The sequence below is a fragment of the Echeneis naucrates genome, chromosome 17, assembly GCF_900963305.1.
Source record: "Echeneis naucrates chromosome 17, fEcheNa1.1, whole genome shotgun sequence".
Classification (NCBI taxonomy): Eukaryota; Metazoa; Chordata; class Actinopteri; order Carangiformes; family Echeneidae; genus Echeneis; species Echeneis naucrates.
The window spans coordinates 6,843,553-6,864,490 of record NC_042527.1 but is presented as its reverse complement, the minus strand read 5'-3'; the positions used below and the strand labels follow the sequence as shown (position 1 = coordinate 6,864,490).

General features: G+C 42.7%; 1 protein-coding gene across 3 annotated transcripts in view; it reads left to right on the top strand.

Annotated features, from left to right (window-relative positions):
* The window catches only part of LOC115057450 (cAMP-specific 3',5'-cyclic phosphodiesterase 4B-like), a 44,996-nt gene extending 28,513 nt beyond the window's left edge, over positions 1-16,483 (top strand). For 2 of the 3 annotated variants that reach the window (XM_029524573.1, XM_029524574.1), the window contains 10 exons: positions 3,057-3,169; positions 10,202-10,295; positions 11,671-11,867; positions 11,959-12,057; positions 12,472-12,636; positions 12,965-13,064; positions 13,280-13,434; positions 13,603-13,725; positions 13,811-13,993; positions 14,087-16,483. In XM_029524573.1, the coding sequence (XP_029380433.1) occupies positions 3,057-3,169; positions 10,202-10,295; positions 11,671-11,867; positions 11,959-12,057; positions 12,472-12,636; positions 12,965-13,064; positions 13,280-13,434; positions 13,603-13,725; positions 13,811-13,993; positions 14,087-14,452 (1,595 nt within the window). In that variant the 3' untranslated portion in view covers positions 14,453-16,483. Of the gene's footprint in view, positions 1-3,056; positions 3,170-9,053; positions 9,712-10,201; positions 10,296-11,670; positions 11,868-11,958; positions 12,058-12,471; positions 12,637-12,964; positions 13,065-13,279; positions 13,435-13,602; positions 13,726-13,810; positions 13,994-14,086 lie in introns of those variants that run through there. The other variant, XM_029524575.1, reaches the window with a different exon arrangement.
* The last annotated feature ends 4,455 nt before the right edge of the window (positions 16,484-20,938 follow it).

Below are 20,938 nucleotides of genomic sequence, written 5' to 3'. Positions count from 1 at the left end.
ACAACATCTTGAAAAATTAGCCTCTCTAGTTTTTTTACATATGGTTATTTACTTACAGTCTTTACCAACATTTTAACAAAGGATTGTTCTTGTAACAAAACTAAGTTCTTCTTCTGAAAACCCCAATTTTTTTTTTGAGTCAGTATTCAGTGATGTAGAATGCTTCATGCAGGACAGGCTGTAGCTCATCAGTCAGTTTCATAGATCAAACTGAACAGTTCTACAAACCAAGCTTCAGCCAGACAGCAAGAGAAACAGGTTTTGGGGGGTGGGCAGAGAGCACAGAGAGGGGCAGTGTGAGGTGGATGTGAATGGAAGGTGTCTTGGGCGGGAAGGGAGGTTGGGCCGTGAGTGGGGGGGTGTTTTACCCAACCCTGGTCGTTAGTGCAGTTGATGGCTCTCACAGAGGTCGGTTTGTGGCCCTATAGGGGGAGAAAGACGGAGGAAAGGGGAAAGAGAGGGGAGGCAGACGGGGCCTGTCTGCACACTGAGGTCTGTTGTCCTCTGGGCAGAATCCACCATATGGCCAAAGCATTAGGACTCGCTGAAGGAAAAAAAATAGACTTCCACTGAAAACAGGCTGGAAAAGTACCTCGCACTCTGTCTGGGAGCAGGTTTTTCAGACTGAAAGTTCGTCACGCCACCTTTGACTGGTGACATTGTGAAATGTCTGTCAGCCCATTTAGCACTGTATTTATGATTGAGCAGAGGTGATGATGGCTTCGCCAGTCACATCTACTCCCACTTTGTACATGTGTGCACTTAACTTTTTTTTAATTACAACTTTAAATTACAAATCTGATTATTGCATTAGTAAATTTAGTGAAGCTTGGCTCCATGTCCAACTGTTGTTGTTCACTGGAAACGCGAGAGATGGATGTGTGAAGTTGTGCTTCAGTTGCTTTTACGCAAATGGTTTAAAGCCAGCGACCAAAGCCAATAAACTTTTGTTCTGCAGTCTACAGAACAGAGTGGTTTACTGCCATCCAATTTTGGCCTGTGTGCATGAATCAGCTGCCAGTTTCACAATGACCCAAACCCTGGTCATACAGGTGGTTTGAAAGAGCCAACCCTTTGATGTTCTCTGGAGTGGGGGCAGGATATGGTCACACCTTATTGGCAACATCACCTGCCCCTATGGTTTAAGATGGCTGCACATGGATATATACACAGTTTCAACAGCTCCCCACCTTGTGCATGAGCTACTTTGATGTTGTACTTTCTGCTCCATGTCACTGATTTTTACATGGCTCAGATGCCAGTGGTTCCTGTGAATCATTTGGAACATTAATCTTGCCGTCCACTGGTATATTTTAGCCAAGGGTTCTCTGAATTCTCCAACCTGGAGTGCAAGTAACGGAAAACTGGTCTGACTTTAGGAATGTGGCTAAAGCTAGTAGTCATCCTCTTATAATCTGAGGAACCAGTGGCATGATTTCTTAAAAAAAAAACAAAAAACAGTCAATCCTAAATGGGCGATATCTAACTTTACCTTGTGATTCAAAAGAGTTACTCTGATGTTATTCTTGGTGTTACTCAGATACCTTTTCAACAGTGGGAGGTTACCATAACTGCAAACACATCATCTGAGACTTCATTGAAGTTCTTTCTGAAACGCCGGTGGTTCAGAGTCAGTGCGCAATCACTGTGCTTTGAAGTGCTTTGATCCACTATATTGACGTAACTTGGGGAGCAGCTCGCTGGCTGTCCTGTTGTGCTAAGCATATGGGGTAAATTTCTTCCATGTGTGAAGCCCTATGAAGTAGAGTTTAGTCTTTTCCGTTAAAAAGGAAGACTGGGAGATCCAGATGCGCTGAGTGATTTTTTTTTTTAATTTATTTATTTTATTTTATTTTTTTTTCTTTTTCCTTCTTCTTCTTCTGGGCATACATTTTTTGAATGAACATTCTCTCTGTCATATCAGAGCTGAATGGTTCATAACTTGTTTCCTGTTTTATCATCTCAGTGCATTTCTTCTAAAACCAAGTTTTTCCTTCCAAAACTTGTGCGCTGACCACACTTGAGTCATAGCTGCAAATGACAGAGCTATTTCATCAAATGACAGCTATGATTGTGCTCAGGAGTCACTCCGCCATTCAGTAATTCCGCTCCATGTTTTGTGCAAGTTCAGGGCCAAAGAGGAAGTGCTTTGGTTTCTTTGGCACACAGCAAGACCCTGGCTTGGCCTCCCCCCCAATTCAGGGAGTCAAAGTTTGCCTCTCGTGTTGCTTGTGCAAACACAGAGCTTGGTGTTTGATATAATTTTTTTTCCTCCCTCAGAGAGGTTCAGAGAGGAGAGAGCCAGTTTGTGAGGCATGGTGGTGTGAGCTGCTGCTGTAGTTTAGTAGAGTACAGCCTTGAAGTGGTCTGCATGTTTCAGAAAGGAAGCGATGAAGCGTGGACAAATTATATTAAATATGTTATAGCAGTTTTTGTCTCAGTTTCAACTCCCTGATGTTTCTATTTTTGGTCACACAGTTTTGACATACTATGTTTCATAGAGATGCATTTATTTGAGCCAGCCTCAGGTATTGAGGTTTTGTACTGTACCTCTATGTACACATCATTTGTATATGTTTAAATGGGGGGGGGGGGCACAGACACATCAACGGCAGGAGGCAGCAGACCGCCTAGTTTGCAAGCCACTGGCACAGGAGAGTGGTACTGTGTTGGGGGGGGTTGAGTGAACGAGAGAGGTGGGGGGACCAGGCAGAGTGGGAGGGGGTTTGCAGAGCGCATGAGAGTGAGGGAATGAGGGGGTACAGAGAGAAAGAGCCTACAGAGAGGGAGAGTCAGCAAACAGTAACTCTAGCCTCAGTTTGTCTGAGAGGACGACTTCCCTGAACTTTCTGAGGTGGTGGAGCGTAACGAGATGAAGGAGCTTTGTGTACACACCTCCCCCTCTTCCTCTTTGTCTCCCGGATGTCCTGCGGGCCAGTCCTCTGTACGATCAAGCCACTCTGGGACTCTCGGACCTGCGCGCATGGTGTCAGGGGGCTCGAAGATGAACATGGATCCTCTTAGGCCTGATTACGTGTCCATGTGTCTGTTGGCAGATGAGTCCTACCAAAAACTGGCTATGGAGACCATGGAGGAGCTGGACTGGTGTCTGGACCAGTTGGAGACCATCCAGACCTACCGCTCTGTCAGTGACATGGCCTCCACCAAGGTAGGACTGTTCAGCCTATTCATCTATATAAATGTACATACGTAATCAATGCATTTCCTTGTGAGTTTTTGCAAATAACCCTGATAAGATTTTATTTAGATGCCAAAAATATATTGCCTGATGGATAGGAGTCTGGCAGATCATACTGCAGCTCATTCCCCATATGTGCATCTTCCTTTACACAATATATTCCTCATCTTCAAAATGCCAGCAGAAAATAAGGACATTTAAAATTGTATTTTACTTGACAATAGATGAAGATTGTGGGAAAATCTGCCAGTGACACAGAAACAGCACTCAGCTCAGAGTGACTGAATTACAGTCACTCTGACTTAAACATCCATTTCACTGTTTCTGTGTCCGCTCTACCCAGTGCACATATGATCATCAGGAACACACCTCACGGGTTAGGGTTATACAGTGTCATGTCTCCCAAAGTACATCAAAGTATATTAAAGTCAATCTAAGTATAATTGAAATCTGTTCAATATTGCATATTTATTATGTATTATGTATTATGTTTAGTCTGTAACCTGTAGTGTGCTGTCAGATGCCATGATATTAACGCTGTGCTTACATTGAAGACCTGACTGATTTGTTCACAGCTATACAATAGGTTTTTGTTAAAGTGCAGTTGGCCATTTGCACAGGGTATGCAAAATGTAAATTGCTCTTTGCCACACTGACGCACTTGCAAAGTAACAGCAGCTCTGTGGTAGTGTATGTGCTGGCATCATCATTTTATGGATCTCTTGTAAAAAAGAAAAAGAACAGTTCTTGTTTTGCATATATGACTGTTGAGTTCCTGTTATCTTTGAATAGCATAGCAGGGTTGCCATTGCATGCGTTCCACCAAAAATGTGGTTCTACTTCAGTGTTCTTTCCTTATTCAAACTACCTGAGACTCATGGCATGTTATACAACAGGCTGGGATACAGGAGTACTTAGAATGTGATTGAATCAGTTTACAGATGCATTTGTCCTTCTTTTTAGTGGAGTGTAGATGTTTCTATGTTATGTTGAGCACAGTGGGATACTGTGGGACACTTTCTCAACAAACATCTGAAAAGGTCACTTTCAAAAATCCCTAACTGATAAAATTAAGACTAATTACTGTTCACACTGTTATTTATTTATATATATTTATTTATATATATATATATATATATATATATATATATATATATATATATATATATAAAATAAAATTATGCAGTTGGCTAGTCAAAATAATAATTATTCCTACAATAATTTGTCATACAAGCATGCAAGAAAACTACAAAGCTACATTCCAAAATGTGTTAGTTCCTTTCTAAGTGGTTCTTGGAGATGTTTCAACTTCTGTTCTTTTGACACATTGTTCAGTTCATTAACACATTGAGTGTTAACATGCAACTTGTGGACCAACCTGGCTGTCATTTGCATTTGTGTCACATGACTCATGGAGAGGATGGATGTTACATCCCGAATGAGGGGTTATGTCACAGTTGTTACAGTTTTTTGTAATTTTTTTCTTTTCATACCAAAGTTAGCAATAATCTATCAAAGGCTGAACGTTTTTATTAAAGATAGAAATGTCAGTGATGGTGCCACTGGAGGAAGTCAGAGGACCCACAGAGTCACGGGACGTCACGTCCTCCAGGCAGTGTTAATGTCTAAGCCAACCCCAAAAATCCCTGCTAGCACAGCTCTAAAGATAAAGATGTCATTATCATACATTGGCAGGAAAAGGTCTAGATAAATCCAACTTTTCATTTTAAATAAAAAAAAACAAGCCTAGCTTTCTTCTCTGTTTTAAGTGAAGCTAAATAAACACATTGTCTGGAAGACTACACAAAGCAGCTATTTTGAACTAAATACTTCCCTTTACTTTGATGCACATAAATGTTTCTTGGTGCGTATTTTATTTGTGTTGAGTTCAATTAAATTACTATGTACTGCTCAGTATTACTCAACCCCCAAAGCATACAGTGCAGACTGTGTGGCGGCGTCAGATTCTAAACACCCATGGTGGCGTTGTCCATTTCCGCCTGTCTTCTATACTGTGGTCTGAGGGCGTAACAAGATGGGGGGAGGGGCTGCTGTCATACCGTGACGGGTGACTGTGACCGTGACACCAGTTTCCTGTCTCGTTATTTCCCGTGCTTCTCTCCCACTGCCTTCCCCCCTTCTCTCTGGTAACCAGAAGACAATAGCTGTGCTCAGATCAGGCAGTCAGGTTGAGTTTTTACAGATATTCACGTCACTGGGACTGTCGAGACAATAAGCGCACAGCAGCACAGTCTCCTGGTCAGCGTATTATTTGCCATGATTCACAGTCTCAAAATGCATTGATATGCCCTCAAAGCATGACAAATTATGCTTTTGACAGAGTAGAGGTCAGCAGTTTGTCAGGCTTTCATGTAGATTTTTCAGTCGGCTGGATTGTTCATAGGATGGAATAACATCAGTACAGTTATCTTTTTTAAGGGAAAAGTGGCGTCAAATGCATTAATTCGGTATTATGGGACCATTAATGCAGCAACTGCTGACTTGTTCCCTGCCCTGCATTCATATGGCATGACGCTTGAGAGAGAACCCATTTCTTTTCGGAACCAGAGAGGATGTAATTGAACCCACAATCAAACCCAGGGTGTCTCCAGTTATAGTGTCCAAGGGCACAGGTGTATCCGGGGTTACAGGACCACACATCCTGCTGACCGCCAGTCTGGTAGCTGTGACCTCAGCGCGGGGCACTGCTTCCCTGCATGCTCCCCATCATTAGCCTCGCCACACTTCCATGCTCATGCTGGTGATGGCCTTGGACAAACACTGCCATCTGAATCCAGTTAGAGGAGTTTGTGCGCTTTGCGGGTTAGCGTGCGAGCAAGCCCCTGAGCAGAGCACGAGCGGGTAGGAAACTTTAACTCACGTGTGGTCACTTCAACTTTGAAGCACCGCTGTCTTCAGTGGGGAAAAAATGACAAAATTATTGAAACAGATGTAGTGGTGGGTCTGTAGCTGTAGCACGGGTAATGGACATTAAATTATAGTGTTGTGATTCTCTTTGACTGAAAGGGTGGTGAGGAGATCAGACAGGCTACAGTAGTGATTATGGGGCCTAATTTTAATTAAGTTTTACCTTTGTAATCTGCTGTTATCATGGAAAATGAGTCAGTATAAGAGGTAAATATGAAACCTGTTTTCACAGTAACTCCATTTTTGCGTCTTTTTGATCAATAGCTTCTTCGAAATTTGCTTGTGCAATGTTACAAAAGTGTGAAAATTTGCTTGACCACATCCAGTGTATGTTGACACCATAAACAGTTACACCTGGGACAGAGGCAGCATTTGCTCAGTCTAGGCTTTTGTCAGATTGTGGTAGTATTGCAATATAATGTCAAGTTGTTCCTGTGTAATCAGGTTTCTGTTTCATTCAAGGTCAAAGTGTGCTCTGTGAGCTCAGATAACTTTTAAAGACTCATCCTAAAAGAATATATATCATGTCTTTTGTTTTTGTTTTTTGTTTTCTTGCACCACAATACGTCATCATTGTAGTCTGCTAAACTTGTTTTCTCTGGACTTTTCATTGATGAACTCAGGTATCATTATTGTATGGTGCCAGAGTTCATGTAAGGAAGCAGGGTGTCTACCAGTAAATGACAGTGAATAACTTTATCAAGCAAAAGAGAAGTAGGTGGGACTACATGCTCGGGCCTGTGTTGGAGGGAGGAGCCATTGATTTCTTGTTTCTGTGTAGGCCACTCAGTCAAGTCAGTTTTATCACTATACATTTCCTGCCTGGTGCCACTTTAGAAAAGAGAATAGAAAGAGGAAGCAGCCAGACTCTCAGTCACATTGAACAGAGTTATTGCCTGGTTACTCTACGGGATTTCTTTTGTGTTGTATTTGGTTTTGGGTTTTGTTTTGTTTTTTTTTAGTAACAATGGGATTATGTTGTCCTGAAAAGCAGAAGAAAAACTTTGGGATGTTTGCAAGTTGGAGAAAGGTAAGTTGGTTTTGGAGAGGTTTACACTGATGAAAGTGTGGTTTTCAATGTGAAGAAAGTGATTTGTTTCAAAATATATAACTGATTTCAGTTAATTAACCACCTTAAAAAATATTAATTTTCAAAATAACTAACTTTTTTCCCTGATTGTGTGGGAAATATTCATTTGGTTTGATTCAATTAGGATTCAGATCAGCAGGCCAAATTTCACAATGGTGGTGTTTGTGGCTTAAAAATGTATTTAAATATATTTTATGTTTTTGATCAGTTGCGTGTTCGTTGTATCTTGGTGTACAGCCTAATATATCATTTGTGTTTATGTTAATGGCCTCAGAATGCACCTACTTTGAATATTCAAACCTGATCAGGGACCAGTTCATAAACTTTTGACCACAGGTGTTTTCTTTCTTTTTTTTTTGGGGGGGGGGGGGTTGGTTCTTGGTTTCATAAGTTCAGGGTTTGTTCTGACAGTCTCTGCTAACGCAAAACGATGTGTGAGTTAATGCGCTGGCTTGAGTAATCTATTCTCCTCAGTACAGTCATCTACTTGTCACCATGCCGTGAGCGAATGCTGTGTGTATGAACTGAACTACGTGACCCTGGGTGACTGACATGTGGCTCTTTGCCTGCTTCATTTTCTAGAGGTCACACAAATCCACACTGTTCCGCTGCTTTAAAGAATCAATTACAAGTTCCCTTTGAATGGAATAAAGCCGTCTGATTCCAAGCTCAAATTTTTGTTCTTACGAGCTCTCTTTGATTTTTATGGACTGCCTCTGGCAGTCTGGGTTTTGAGAGCAGCCAACACTTTGAAAGTGGTATTCAAGTTTCACAGTCAAGTAGATGTTAGCTGTCTGCTTGACAGCTATTAGACAGCTGTTGAGACCAGAAAGAGTCTGGTCCAGTATGAAAAGAAAAGACCCCTTTGTAAGAAATAATGAAAGCCCTGGCAAAAGGCAGACTCATGGTTGATTTATTTTCTCATAATGTTTGAACATATTATAGAAGCAGGAAAGCACAATCATATTTCAGGACATAGAAGTATGCACCATGATTCCATTGTATTAATTATAAAGAATTTGTTGTGGTTTTACATTGGTGTAAGAAAAGCTATTTTTCACCACTGACCAGAATAAGAAAGTCTTTCTTTGTAGGATTTCACAGCACTTAGTTGTGTCTGTCTGGAGCAACTCTTCTGCAGATTTTAAATTAACTGTGTCTATGGTTGTACACTGTGTGAGTATGTATGTGATGTGATGCAATGTGTTTGGAGTAGGGACCACTGTGAGAACGATGGAGGGGGCCACGTGACTCTGTTGCCATGGCGTTCAGGTTGTCGTGCAATTGGTGGTACATTGGTGGGCTGCAGACTGAGCACTCTTTCATCTTTTTGTCTGGCCTCATTTTTACTTGTGTCTAAAACACAGAAACCTGCTGCAGTGAGAAGAGAAACTGTCTTGATATCATAGTGGAGATAACAGCAGAGCATCACACATGGACAAAGGACTGTACAGCAGTTCACTGCTTCCACTCTTAAACTGCACGAAATGGAGACTCAGACCTGGTCTGGGAAATAGATACCCATTTCCTTGCCCATGTGATGAACACTTTGGTTCTTTGAAGTCTCACGTTGCGCAGTATGCGTTAGATCTGTTCTGCATTACTGAGCATGGGGAGCAAATCAAGAAGGGAGGGAGACCGGGAGGGGGGGGGCTAGATCATGGGAGGGATTTGCAGAAAGCACAGGAGTGAGAGAGAGAGAAAAAGCTAGAAAGTAGGAGAAAGATGTGAGTGTGTTTGTACTGGTGGAGGAGGGTGCAGGGGGCACGGGGGGGGTTCTCCAAACTTCTGTTTTCTGCAGTGATGTGCATGGCTCGGTCTTTAGCTGGGGTGGGAGGCAAGCAAGGAGAGAGAGAGAGAGCGAGAGAGAGGCTCCACCAGCCTGTCTGCCACAGGGGACACTCACAGCTATAGCGCAACCCCCTTCCTCCTCCTCCTCCTCCTCTCCGCCTTTCTCCGTCCCTCCCTTCCATTTTTCCCTCTGTATTAGAACCTGCCTGTCCTACCTTCCTTGCTCAATCTGGGCTTGGGAAGCTTGGATCTCCCCCTTCCTGCCTGCCTGTCACTGGATAGCGTTTGGATGGTGGCTAGAGGAGACAGAGGTTTAGAGAGACGGATAAAGGCAGCGAGGAGGACAGAAAAGAGACGGAAATTGATCGCGTCCGCGGGGATTCCATAACTCTTGCCAGTGGCTTGCGATCCTGGAAAACAGTGGGCGACACTATGAGGAGGCGCATTCAGTCAGGGATGTAGGGGTCTACCACAGCCCCTCCCTAAAGAGTTCAGCTGGGGCATTTTTACCATAGTCGACCATTGGAACAGCGGTGATTTGGCGGAGCTTTGAGCCTCAGGCGGCAGGGCTGAGCTCAGCCTTGGGGGTCCACTCAGAGAGGAGCATAGAGGGCTTCTGCTGGGGAGCACCAGGGGCTCAGCGCAGCTCAGCACCATGCCTGAGGCCAACTACCTGTTCTCTGTGTCCTGGGGATACATCAAGGTGTGTCTCAGAGGAGATTTGCCATCGATGGAAGTCCGTGTGTGTGTTATGTCTGTCTGTTTGTATATTCATGCCTTTTCATTATAACTGGTCACATGTCTCAGACTACACACATTACATTAAATTTAGATTACACACTTGGACGTGTTTGATTAGCTCAGTGGTTGTGTGCACTAACAAAAAATCCAGGGAATTTTGTTTCCCTGGAAATTTGTGCATAAACATTAGCTTTTTGTATAATATGAAGTATTTTGTTTTTCTAAATGCTAAGCAGTTGTGTGTTTTTGGGGCTAACTCAAACCAGGATCAAGAAAACATACACACAGACCTTACATGGCACATGAAAACAGAGGCCTTGTTCTCGTGGGACATATTCCTGTAGAAAAATGCTTCATTTGTGTTAATGGAAATAGTATAAAAAATATTCAATTAATGTGTATCGTCATTTAATGCTATGCTTTTTTTTTTATTATTATTTCTTTGTCTCCAGTTCAAGAGGATGCTGAACCGGGAGCTAAGCCACCTGTCTGAGATGAGTCGCTCAGGCAACCAAGTGTCAGAGTACATCTCCAACACCTTCCTAGGTAAGCGTCACAAAATGTACTGTTTGCATTACTGCAATGGTCGGCTCTAATAAGGCAGCATGCTGCAGGAGTGACACAGTGTATAAGGGGCAGAGCCGGTGAGGTTACTTGGAGCATGTCTTAAGTAGTGGAGAAACTCTGCACCACTGCTCCCAAACCAGTCTGATCTGGTCTGGGGGAGAGAGACAGAGTCCCTTCTCTCTGACTGCAGAGAGATGTGTGTGTGTGAGTGGTGGTAATGAGGGGTTGGGGCGCTCAGGGAAGACTTCCCCTGAAATGTTTGTGTGCATACTGTGCTATCAGGTCCAGATAAACTCTGCATTATTCACAGAGAGGACAGCAGTGTTTTCTTGTCTCCTAAGAGCCCGGCAGCGTTTCGTGACTTGCAGCCAGCCAGTCAGCCAGCTCACTCGCCCTGTGAAACAGCCAGCCAGTCTGCCTCTCAGCTTTTCAGCTTTTCCACCTCCCCATTCAACGATTCGATGGATGATGAATTGTAGAGAAACTAGACATCTCCTAACAATAGAAGTGGTGCAGTGAAAGTGATTTCTGCTTGGCAGAGCTGATGGGATAGAAAAGATGAACGTGAGAACTTTTTTTGAGGTTTTGGTGGTTTTTATTGTCATCTGCATTGCAGCTACCTCCTCTCAGGTGCAGAGAGAGTGAGATCATTTTCTTCCTGTGCTTTGTGGAGGATGCATCCAAGATATATATATATATTTATTTATTTTTTTATTCCCCCCCCCCATTGCGGTGTATGTGGTGCACATGCACAGACTGAGTGAGCCCTGCAATCACATACACACTCTGTCAGCTGTGTGCGGCATGTGAGAATCACACTCCAAGAGACAGACTGGAATCACATGCTGCAAACAAACCCGCATATTAACAAGCTCCTCCTCTAAACATTTTAGCTCAATACGAACCAGGTCTCCACAATTCTTTGGATTGTTATTCCAACATGCCTCAGTTTCTCAGAATCCACGGGCCACTGAAACATGGTCAGTTTGCGTCAGCACTTCTTAACCCTTAATGTTATAATAACAGACTCATTGTATTAGAATATTTTTGTTTTTTATTAACATAAAATTTTTAGCCTTTGCAGGCAACAGAAATATATTTTCAGTAAAAGTTAGTGAAACTGGAAGATTTCTTGCTATTGAAATACCTGTCAGCATAGTTGTGTGTGTTGTCACGTAGACGTGACAGGTCAGCTACTTCCCGGTGTTAACTTTGTTTACCCGGCGCGTTAGCAACACGCTCCAGAACGCTCATCCATCCACCACTAGTTTGTTTGCCTGTGCCTTTTCTTCTCTCCTGAAAAACAAAACATTTAACTGTCTCCTTTCTTTTTTGTGTCTCCAATTTTCTCCAGACAAGCAGAATGAGTTGGAGCTTCCATGTCCTGTTTCCAAGCCCAGGGAGAGGAAGAGGAGGCAGGGCCAGCAGCAGCAGGGTGGGATGATGACTCAGATCAGTGGAGTAAGGAAGGTCAGCCACACTCCAAGCATCTCTGGGAGCACAGGCAACCGCTTCGGGGTTAAAACAGACCAGGAGGAGTTGCTGTCGAAGGTAGATGACTGACTAATTAAACACCAACAATATAACATGAAAATCCCATAACCCGCTGAGAAACTCAGTCGCCTTACTTCTTCTCCCCTAGGACTTGGAAGACATCAACAAATGGGGACTGAATATCTTCAAAGTGGCCGAGCACACCCACAACCGACCACTCACTTGCATCATGTACACCATCTTTCAGGTTAGTTGCCCTGCCTCTTCAAACTTCTCATCACTAAGTCAGAGGGAGCTCTTTTTAAAGGAAGCGTCAAAGTGCTCATTTATACAGACTCTGCTATAGAAGGCACGAAGCACATCCCACGCCGGTGTGTACAGTATGTTCTTTGTTGTGTATCACTGCAGGAGCATCTGCTACAGGAACATTAGCAGCTGAAATTGATTTCTAGCTGTGCATCATCTTGGCAAGAGAGCATATTTCATCTTTCAGCCTTTGCTTTGCTGTAGTATATGATTCACAATCTGGCGAATCAGGGTTGCAAACATTAGTCTGGAGGTGCTCACATCTATTTAAGAAAATACCAACATGACATAATATTTGCACATAGGAATCACAAAAGGCTTTTTTTCTCACTCTCTTTCTATGTGTCACATGCAGGAACGAGACCTGATGAGAACATTCAAGATTCCTACAGACACCTTTGTGACGTTTATGTTGACTCTGGAGGGCCACTATCACTCTGACGTGGCCTACCACAACAGCCTGCACGCCGCTGATGTAGCCCAGTCCACACACATCCTCCTGTCTACCCCCGCACTGGACGTAAGTTTCTTCAAGTCCATTTTAGTTGATATTCTTTTTCTTTGTTGCTCCAGCTTTTACACATCTAGCTGTTAATTACTCAATCTCTAATAACACAGAATGTCAGCACTCTGAAGTAACATAATACAAATAGAAATTGCCGCAGTTAATCTGAAGTCAAAACTTAATTGGTTTAACATGCTGACTGGTATTAGCGTCAAAAATGCTGGCATGGCCGCTAAGATACATTCCTTAGAAGATGACACACAGACAGATCAGCATCTGTGAAACAAGTTTATTAACTGTGAAAGCTGATCTGTTTATTCTTCCTGCTTCTCTTCAAACATAGGCGGTCTTCACTGATCTAGAGATCCTGGCAGCCATTTTTGCTGCAGCCATTCATGACGTGGACCACCCAGGAGTGTCTAACCAGTTCCTCATCAACACCAGTAAGTCCTCTTTGCTGTCACTTGTCTGTCACTAATTTATTTAGTCTGCACAGGCCTAACAGGCAGAAATATTTGCATGATTTAATGGGATATGTCTCCAAAGGCAACAAAGTGGGTTTTTGGGGAATGGTTACCATAGTTACCTGACCTGAGTTTAAAAAACTCACTGTAATTTCTCCCTTCCTGTCATTTCTCCTTCCCTGCTCTGCCTTTAGACTCGGAGCTGGCTCTGATGTACAATGATGAGTCAGTGCTGGAGAACCACCACCTGGCTGTGGGTTTCAAACTGCTGCAGGAAGAGAACTGCGACATCTTCCAAAACCTCTCCAAGAAGCAGAAGCAGACATTGCGGAGAATGGTCATAGACATGGTGAGGGAATGTCTGCATATCTGTCTGAGACGAGATGCCAGTATCATTTATCATTCAAAATCATGTCTTGGCTCCTGATTATTTCTTTTCATAAATCATTCATTACACCACGTCTGTTTTTTTTTTTTTTTTTGTTGTTGTTTGTTTGTCCCCCCCCCCCCCCCCCAGGTATTGGCCACTGACATGTCCAAACACATGAGTCTGATGGCTGATCTAAAGACGATGGTGGAAACCAAGAAGGTAACCAGCTCTGGAGTCCTGCTGCTGGACAACTACACAGACAGGATGCAGGTATGAGGCATGCTTGTTCATGCACACCACACACACTCTTGCATACCACAGGGATACAAAATGCTTTAATATACCTTTTCTATAGGTTCTGCGGAACATGGTTCACTGTGCGGACCTCAGCAACCCCACCAAACCTCTGGATCTGTACCGGCAGTGGACAGACAGGATCATGGATGAGTTTTTCCACCAGGGGGACAGAGAGAGGGAGCGTGGGATGGAGATCAGCCCAATGTGTGACAAACACACAGCTTCAGTGGAAAGAACACAGGTACACAAAGAACATACACATCCAGCTTCAAAAACAGGATGTTAGTGTCGCAATTATGTTTCTTTGTTACTGACATCACATGTCTTTTTCCAGGTTGGCTTCATCGACTATATCGTCCACCCCCTGTGGGAGACATGGGCTGACCTGGTCCACCCTGATGCCCAGGACATCCTTGACACACTTGAGGACAACAGGAACTGGTACCAGAGCATGATACCCCAAAGCCCCTCCCCTCCCTTCTACACCGGTGACGGAGAAGGAGGCTCCCATGGCGAGTTGGAAGGCGAGCCGGTGGCGACTAAATTTCAGTTCGAACTGACATTGAATGACCAGGACAGAGAGAGCGGGATGATGGAGACAATTGACGGATGTGATGATGATGTGACACTCCAAAGCCACCCCTCTGATGAAGACAGGGTTGACACAACAACACGTGATGTCTCTCCACCAGAAACATAGCTGAACTGGTGTTGTTCTTAGAGTGCAGCATGTTTTGCTGTTTTTGGCTGAAATCCGTTTATTGCAGTGGAGCAATCCTGCAATCTGGCTCCTTGGAGCTGCCTGGCAAAGAGGGCCTGACTAAATGTGGGGCACCCCTGCTGACGAGGCTTGGAAACCCTTTGGAAGTTTGTTTTTGAGCCCTAGAAAGGAGCTGGGAGAGTGTGGCCTCTGTTCTTTAAAGAAAGGACTGCTGTCAGACTGCAGAGGCAGATCTGAATCTTGGTCCTTACAAATAAAAAAGTGGATGATAAGAATTTGTGTACTGGGACAAGTAAAAGCAAATCCAAAACTTGCACTTCAGGACATTTTTTTATGTTCATTACAATTCTTTGCATTGTGTCCAGATTGGGTGCTACCAGGTAAAGTGTCCAACCGAAGCTACTGGTCAGCAAGTAATTTGTAATGAAGTAGTTTTTGTTTTTGTTTTTTGTTTTTTGTCTGTTTGTTTTTTCTAACACTTGTCTAAAAAAATGTGTGCCTTTTTTTTTTTCCTTTTTAACAGCTGCGTCTTTTTTGTAAGTGTTTTTATAATTTATTGAACACATTCATATAGCTGTAAAATGTGTCAAGTTTTCTACAGAGAGGACATCTTTGTCTCACACAGTCTTCCTAATGTTCTGGCAATAGTATAAGCTTACTCTCGCAAAAGCGTTCAGTGGATGTATTTCTAAAATCAGTTGACTTCCCAGCACAGTTTGCACTTTGTGGCATACAGAAAGAAGAGTGTCTACAGCATCTGTAATTTGGTTTATTGGTTTATCCAAATATTTTCCCCACAATAAGCCATTACATTATCAAATAACTCATCAATCAAATATATTGAAAATGAAAAAAACATTTATTTTTGAGTCCAAGATCCTGAAACCAGGCATCTCTGAAAGTAGAAGTACTCTGGTGTAACCAGTCAAACTTCCAACCAGAAGTGAAATTCATCCTTAAGCGAACTAAATCAGACCACTGAAAGTTGACATTGAAGTGGAATTGCACCAAAAACATTGTCAAAAAAATCCACAAACTTGTTTTGTGCTGTGTAAATTTCTAGTATGGGTTTCGGTTTCCACCCTGAAATTCTTCTTTTTACCATTTATCATACACACACTCACACGCACACCTAATGTCGTCAACTGCATTCCTTTCTCATGAACATGCTTTGCTCATTTTCAACTTTGAATGACTGTAAGACTGTGTGCACATTTATGAGACACCTGTCAGTGATATGATAATTGTATCTTGTAGTTATTATTGCAGCACTTTGAATATGTCGACAGTTCTGCAGCTGGTTGCTGATCTGTCCAACACTACCTTAAAGGTACCACATTGTGTGTGTGTGTGTGTGTGTGTGTGTGTGTGTGTGTGTGAGAGAGAGAGAGAGTGTGTATGTGTGCGTGCGTGCGTGCGTATGTAAGTGGTCACAGTTGCACAACCTTGTTGCACCCCGCTGTGTTGTGCTGACTCCTCAGCTGTTTGTAACAGTGTATTTATTATCTTTTCCTTGTACATGATAATATTGGTATTGATTGATAATATTCACTGTATATTTGGTATTATTTATATGCACTACCACCTGTCAAATCACAGTTTGACTTAACTCGTCTGGCGGTTCTGATTTATAGTATTCAGCGACCTATTTTGCTATGAGACCATAACATGAAGTTATGCAGTCCATTTTTGGCAAATTTGAAATGTTTGGTTTGAGATTCCAGCCAGAAATGTTTGTACAGTCTGAAGCAACAACACCTCACATGTGGTGAAGGTGAAGAAGAAGCTTTTAGTTTTTGTCTCTTGCTCCTGGCGGATTATGAAGGCTGGATATTTACTGCAGTAAACTGTGTACGGTGACGGGTCATTGTACAGCTATAGGAATATTTGCTGAAATGCATAACATTGTTTCAAATGTATTTTTTCAGTGTTTTCCTCAAAATATATGGTAAAATTGTGTACGTTGTGCTCAACAAATGTTTTCTATCAGGTATTAAAATGGGCATGTATTACAAACTGCTGTGGTCTAAGAGCTTTTCACGAGACGCCATCCATTCACCTATGTCCAAGTGCAGCAGAAAATCAATACACAGCACAATTCAAATCAGCCTTCAGAGCCACATTCATAAACACGATCCTGCGATGACAATAAACGGCACGATCGTTCACGACACAGTTCCAGTTTTAAATCTGGGTGGAAAGGAAGATTCAGTCTTCTTTCACTTTCCTGCAGTGACGCTAGTGACATGTCCCCCCTCTGATAAGAGTTCATTGGTGCTGGACGTCGAGGCAGCAATGTAAACAGGAAAGGTAGAGATAGTTGTGCTATGTGCCAGACCTTCAGGGCATTCACTCTCCCATAGCCGTGAGCACTTTGACCCACTGATAAGTATCTAGAATACGTGATCAACTGGCGGGCACGCTGAGTAAAATTAGCATGGAGGCATAGATGACTTTAACAAATTTCAGGTCCTGTCAAAGGGCATAAACCAAGAAGGGGTTAGCTAATGAAAGACATTTACTGATGTCATCTCTGCTTCTCTCCTGGAAGTTTTCTGGCTAGAGATTTTGGATTTAGTGCAGCTCTCTTGGGGGCCAAAAACCAACTTATTAAATAATCATAAATAACTATAATGTCATCAGTACTCAGATCTGACTGAAACACAGATCATTGTCGTGCTCGAGAATCAGTTCTCAAACATTTTACCTGATAGAATGTCCGTTTCATTAAAACTGCTACGTGGTTTACAGCAGTCATCTGGTCAGGGAAGTTTGGGAACCTGCACGTTGCTGATGTATGAAAAATAATTGCTAGCACAAAGCATGACAGAAATGTTTGGCCAGAGCTGAAGGAAGACTGAAGTCCTTTGTTTCTGACACAGGAGACACTCTACTAACCTGAATGTGACGCACAGTAATCTGAATTTAATTTTGAAGAACAGATGAGACATTAAGCTCACTTTGGAGCTTAAATGTGTTGGTGACAACAGGAAACCTGAGCCATACTTCACTTCCTTTAGATTCAGCAAAAATTAGGTAACTGTTTATGGTAAACACTGGCGCAGACAGAGACAAGTGTTTTCCATGGAGGTGGTCCATAGTGCCATAGCAATAAGCAGGGAGTTTGTTTGAAAGTCTTGCGGTCTGCTGGGGACTGACGTCAGCAGTCCGAAGGCGGACTTCCCCAGCCCCTGCAGCGGTGTCTGTGAACCGCCAGAGTTCAGGTTGGGCTGGGGCGTCTTGTTGCCAGTGGATCCAGCTGACAGCCAGTCAGCCTCCTTTCTCCACTCCACCAGCCAGGCCCTGAAAGGCCCCACGGCCCAGGGCCAAGGCGAGAGAGGAAGAGAACCACTTCCAACAAAACAAACCCGCTTTCTCCATATCCACTTTATAAAAACAAATGTCTTCCTGAAGTTTCTCCTGGCCAGCTGCTGTTTGTTTTTAGTTGGGTTGACAGTAAGGACTACAGTCAACTGGGCAGTCAATGGGAGAAATAGTGGCTGATGTGGGGCATTCCAGGATAATTCAATAGTGACACAGGCGTGTGTGTAAGGATCAGCTCAGAGTGGCAGAGACAGATGGGTGGGGAATGAGCTGAAAGGGCCAGCTCTGCCCTGCTCTGCAGAAAATGATGAATCTGGAAACAATCATATGAGGCAGTTAGTTCCTCTAAGGTCTGTGTGTGTGTATGTGTGTTGGATTTCATGGACTCTAAAATGCAGGATTAGGACAATAACAGGATGCGTCCTTCCCAGAAAATGTCACTAATCATTGAGTTATCGAACATGTTGGCAGGCCTCATAGATATGGCATTTGTTTGTCTCAGTTTGCTTTTTCCTTTTCACGCAAATGTCTTAAATATCTTCACGTACACATAATACTTATTCTGTGTGTAGTTGGTGGAGTTATATATATATATATATATATATATATATATATATATATATATAATATACTGACGGAGTAAATTTTCTCGTAATATTGAATTATTTATTATTAAAAAACATGCTGGTGTTGAATGTGTCATTAAAAGATAAGTGGAGTCCTGAATGTGTCAGCCTGTATGCTAAAGAACTTGTCTCTGTCAAATCACATTATCATGATGCGTTTAAGGACATGGCACCAGCCTGACATTTGTGCTTCTCCCTTGGGGCTCTTTACCCAGTGTACAGCAAGCCCGGGAATTGTTTGGATTTGGAACGGAACATCCCTGTGGCACACAAGAGAACACTGTCATCTTTGTTTATCAAAAATGATATAAGATTGAATGAAATAAAAATCAGCCCCTGGGAAGCTGGGATCATACATGCATACTTAAAGATGACACATGAATGCACACATACACAAACGTACAGTGAGACAGAAGATGAACAGATGTGGCACTGGAAGATAGAGAGAACCTACTAAAGATGGGATAGTCGATAGTGAATCCTGGTTATGAAGACACGAAAATATAAAACCACATGTCAGGTAAACACACTCATCTACAGACTAGATGCCAGACTTTTATGCTGCAGCTAAACAGATTATTAGCTTTTATTTTTTTATTTATTTTTTTTTTACCAAATCGTCAGTGTCTCTGGTCTGGGCAGATCGAGATAAAGGTCTGCTGCAAGCCAAAGCACGTTTAATCCATATGCCCTCCTTTTGATCTTGCCCAGATCAATAATTGTCCTTATTTGACACAGAGACAAAAGCGAGGAAGAGGGAGAGAGGTGGGGAGCAATGCAGCTCTGAAGCTCTCTGGTGTGTCAAAGTAGGAGAGAGCGTGGGTGGAGAGTCTGAACATGCACTGCACTGACAAAATCTGTGGTGGAGAAAAATAAACTGAGAGAGGGGGAGAGACAAAAGGGAAATAGGAGGAAAAAAAATGCAAAAAAATAATCAAAGATGTGACATCTTTAGTGGTGAGATAAACAAAGCAATTTTTCTGCTGTGGAAGTCCTGAAATGTTAAAGGTTGTATGTATTGCACCAAACCATGGTGATCTACATGGAAATACATGAGTTTGTTAAAGGCAATGAGGGCTTTGCATGTTGTGCGACGAATATTAGATCAGTTGCTCTGACTGTGTCCCTGCGATGCTAGACAACATGTATTGTTGACATGAAAAGTTTGTTGTCTTATTGTAATGCCTCGTCGCTGGATTTTCCAGACTTCTGGTTATAATGAACCAGCCTTATTATTTCCACAACAACTTTCTCTGTGCATGTTGCCTGAAAAAAAGAAAAAAAAAAAAGAAAAAAAAAAGTGCTGAGCCTGTGTTCAACACCTACACTGATTCAAGGAAACATTTCTCAATAGTTCAGAAATCATACTGAAACTATTATTTTTCTTGTCATCTCACAGCAGATGAGATCAGTCAGCTTTGTTGTGAATTCCAGTAAGGATCTGAGAGCGTCATAGTCTGCGAGCACTGACCCAGCTTCCTCTGTGCCCACTGAGCCCCCCTGTATTACAGGGCCGATAAGGCTGTAGTGTTTCCCCTCCACCCTGATCGGGGCAGACAGCTGCTCTCCCTCCTAAACGCTGCCCTTTTCAACAGCATCAGCCTTCTCAAACGTGGGTCTCGCTGCATGTCGCTGTTGTGTGGAACTGATGGAGGATGCAGATAAGGGAGTCTGTTGTGACTGGCCTGTCTGGAAAGCAAAATGTGATCATGGTCTGATAGCTCTTTGTAAGTGAGCTCAGTGTTTGTATGTCTGTCTGTGTGTAATGTGTGCATGTAATGTATGTCGACATGCCTATAGTGTATAATGTACAATAGTGGAAAAGTACACACATCCCTCCCAGAAGTAGAAGAACAAATATATACATTTAAAAATACTACATAAGTCCTGCCCTTAAAATCCTACTTAGGTGAAAATGCAGGACCTCTTCCAACTACTTACAAAAAATATTCTATCCTACTGTGTCAGCTGTAATATTGTGTGGAGAGAGCACTCAAAATCAGTTAACAAATGAGCGGAGAAACTTATAGTAATGGAAGCTGAAAACAATGAACAATGGATTAACTATTGGAATAGAAAGCTAAGTCATGGATGACTGCGTGGAATGAGGGGGGCACCTGAGGTCATTTGACAGGGCTGTGTGGGGAGGACACAAAGAGCTCAGAGTCTCCTTTGTAATCCTTTGGTTAAATTACTTGACCACTTTGAAGAAACAGTCACTTAAATTAAACCATGTGAGAAGTCTGCAGTGGAAATCTCACTGTGTTTGAATTTCTTTGGCGGTACAAGTCATGGATATCTAACATGTGACAAGGGGCCCCCGACAAGACAGTGGTCTTTGTAAGCAGCCAAAAGCCCCAGAGGATGGGAACCACTTGAATAATCCTGTATTGTATTTGTTTCTTAAAGATAAACTGTTGTTTTGGCAAATCTTTAATCAGAAGATAACATATGCGTCTCACAGTGCTTCTAAGGGTGGTGGTGGCAGAAGGCCTACGTGCAGATCAGCGTACCA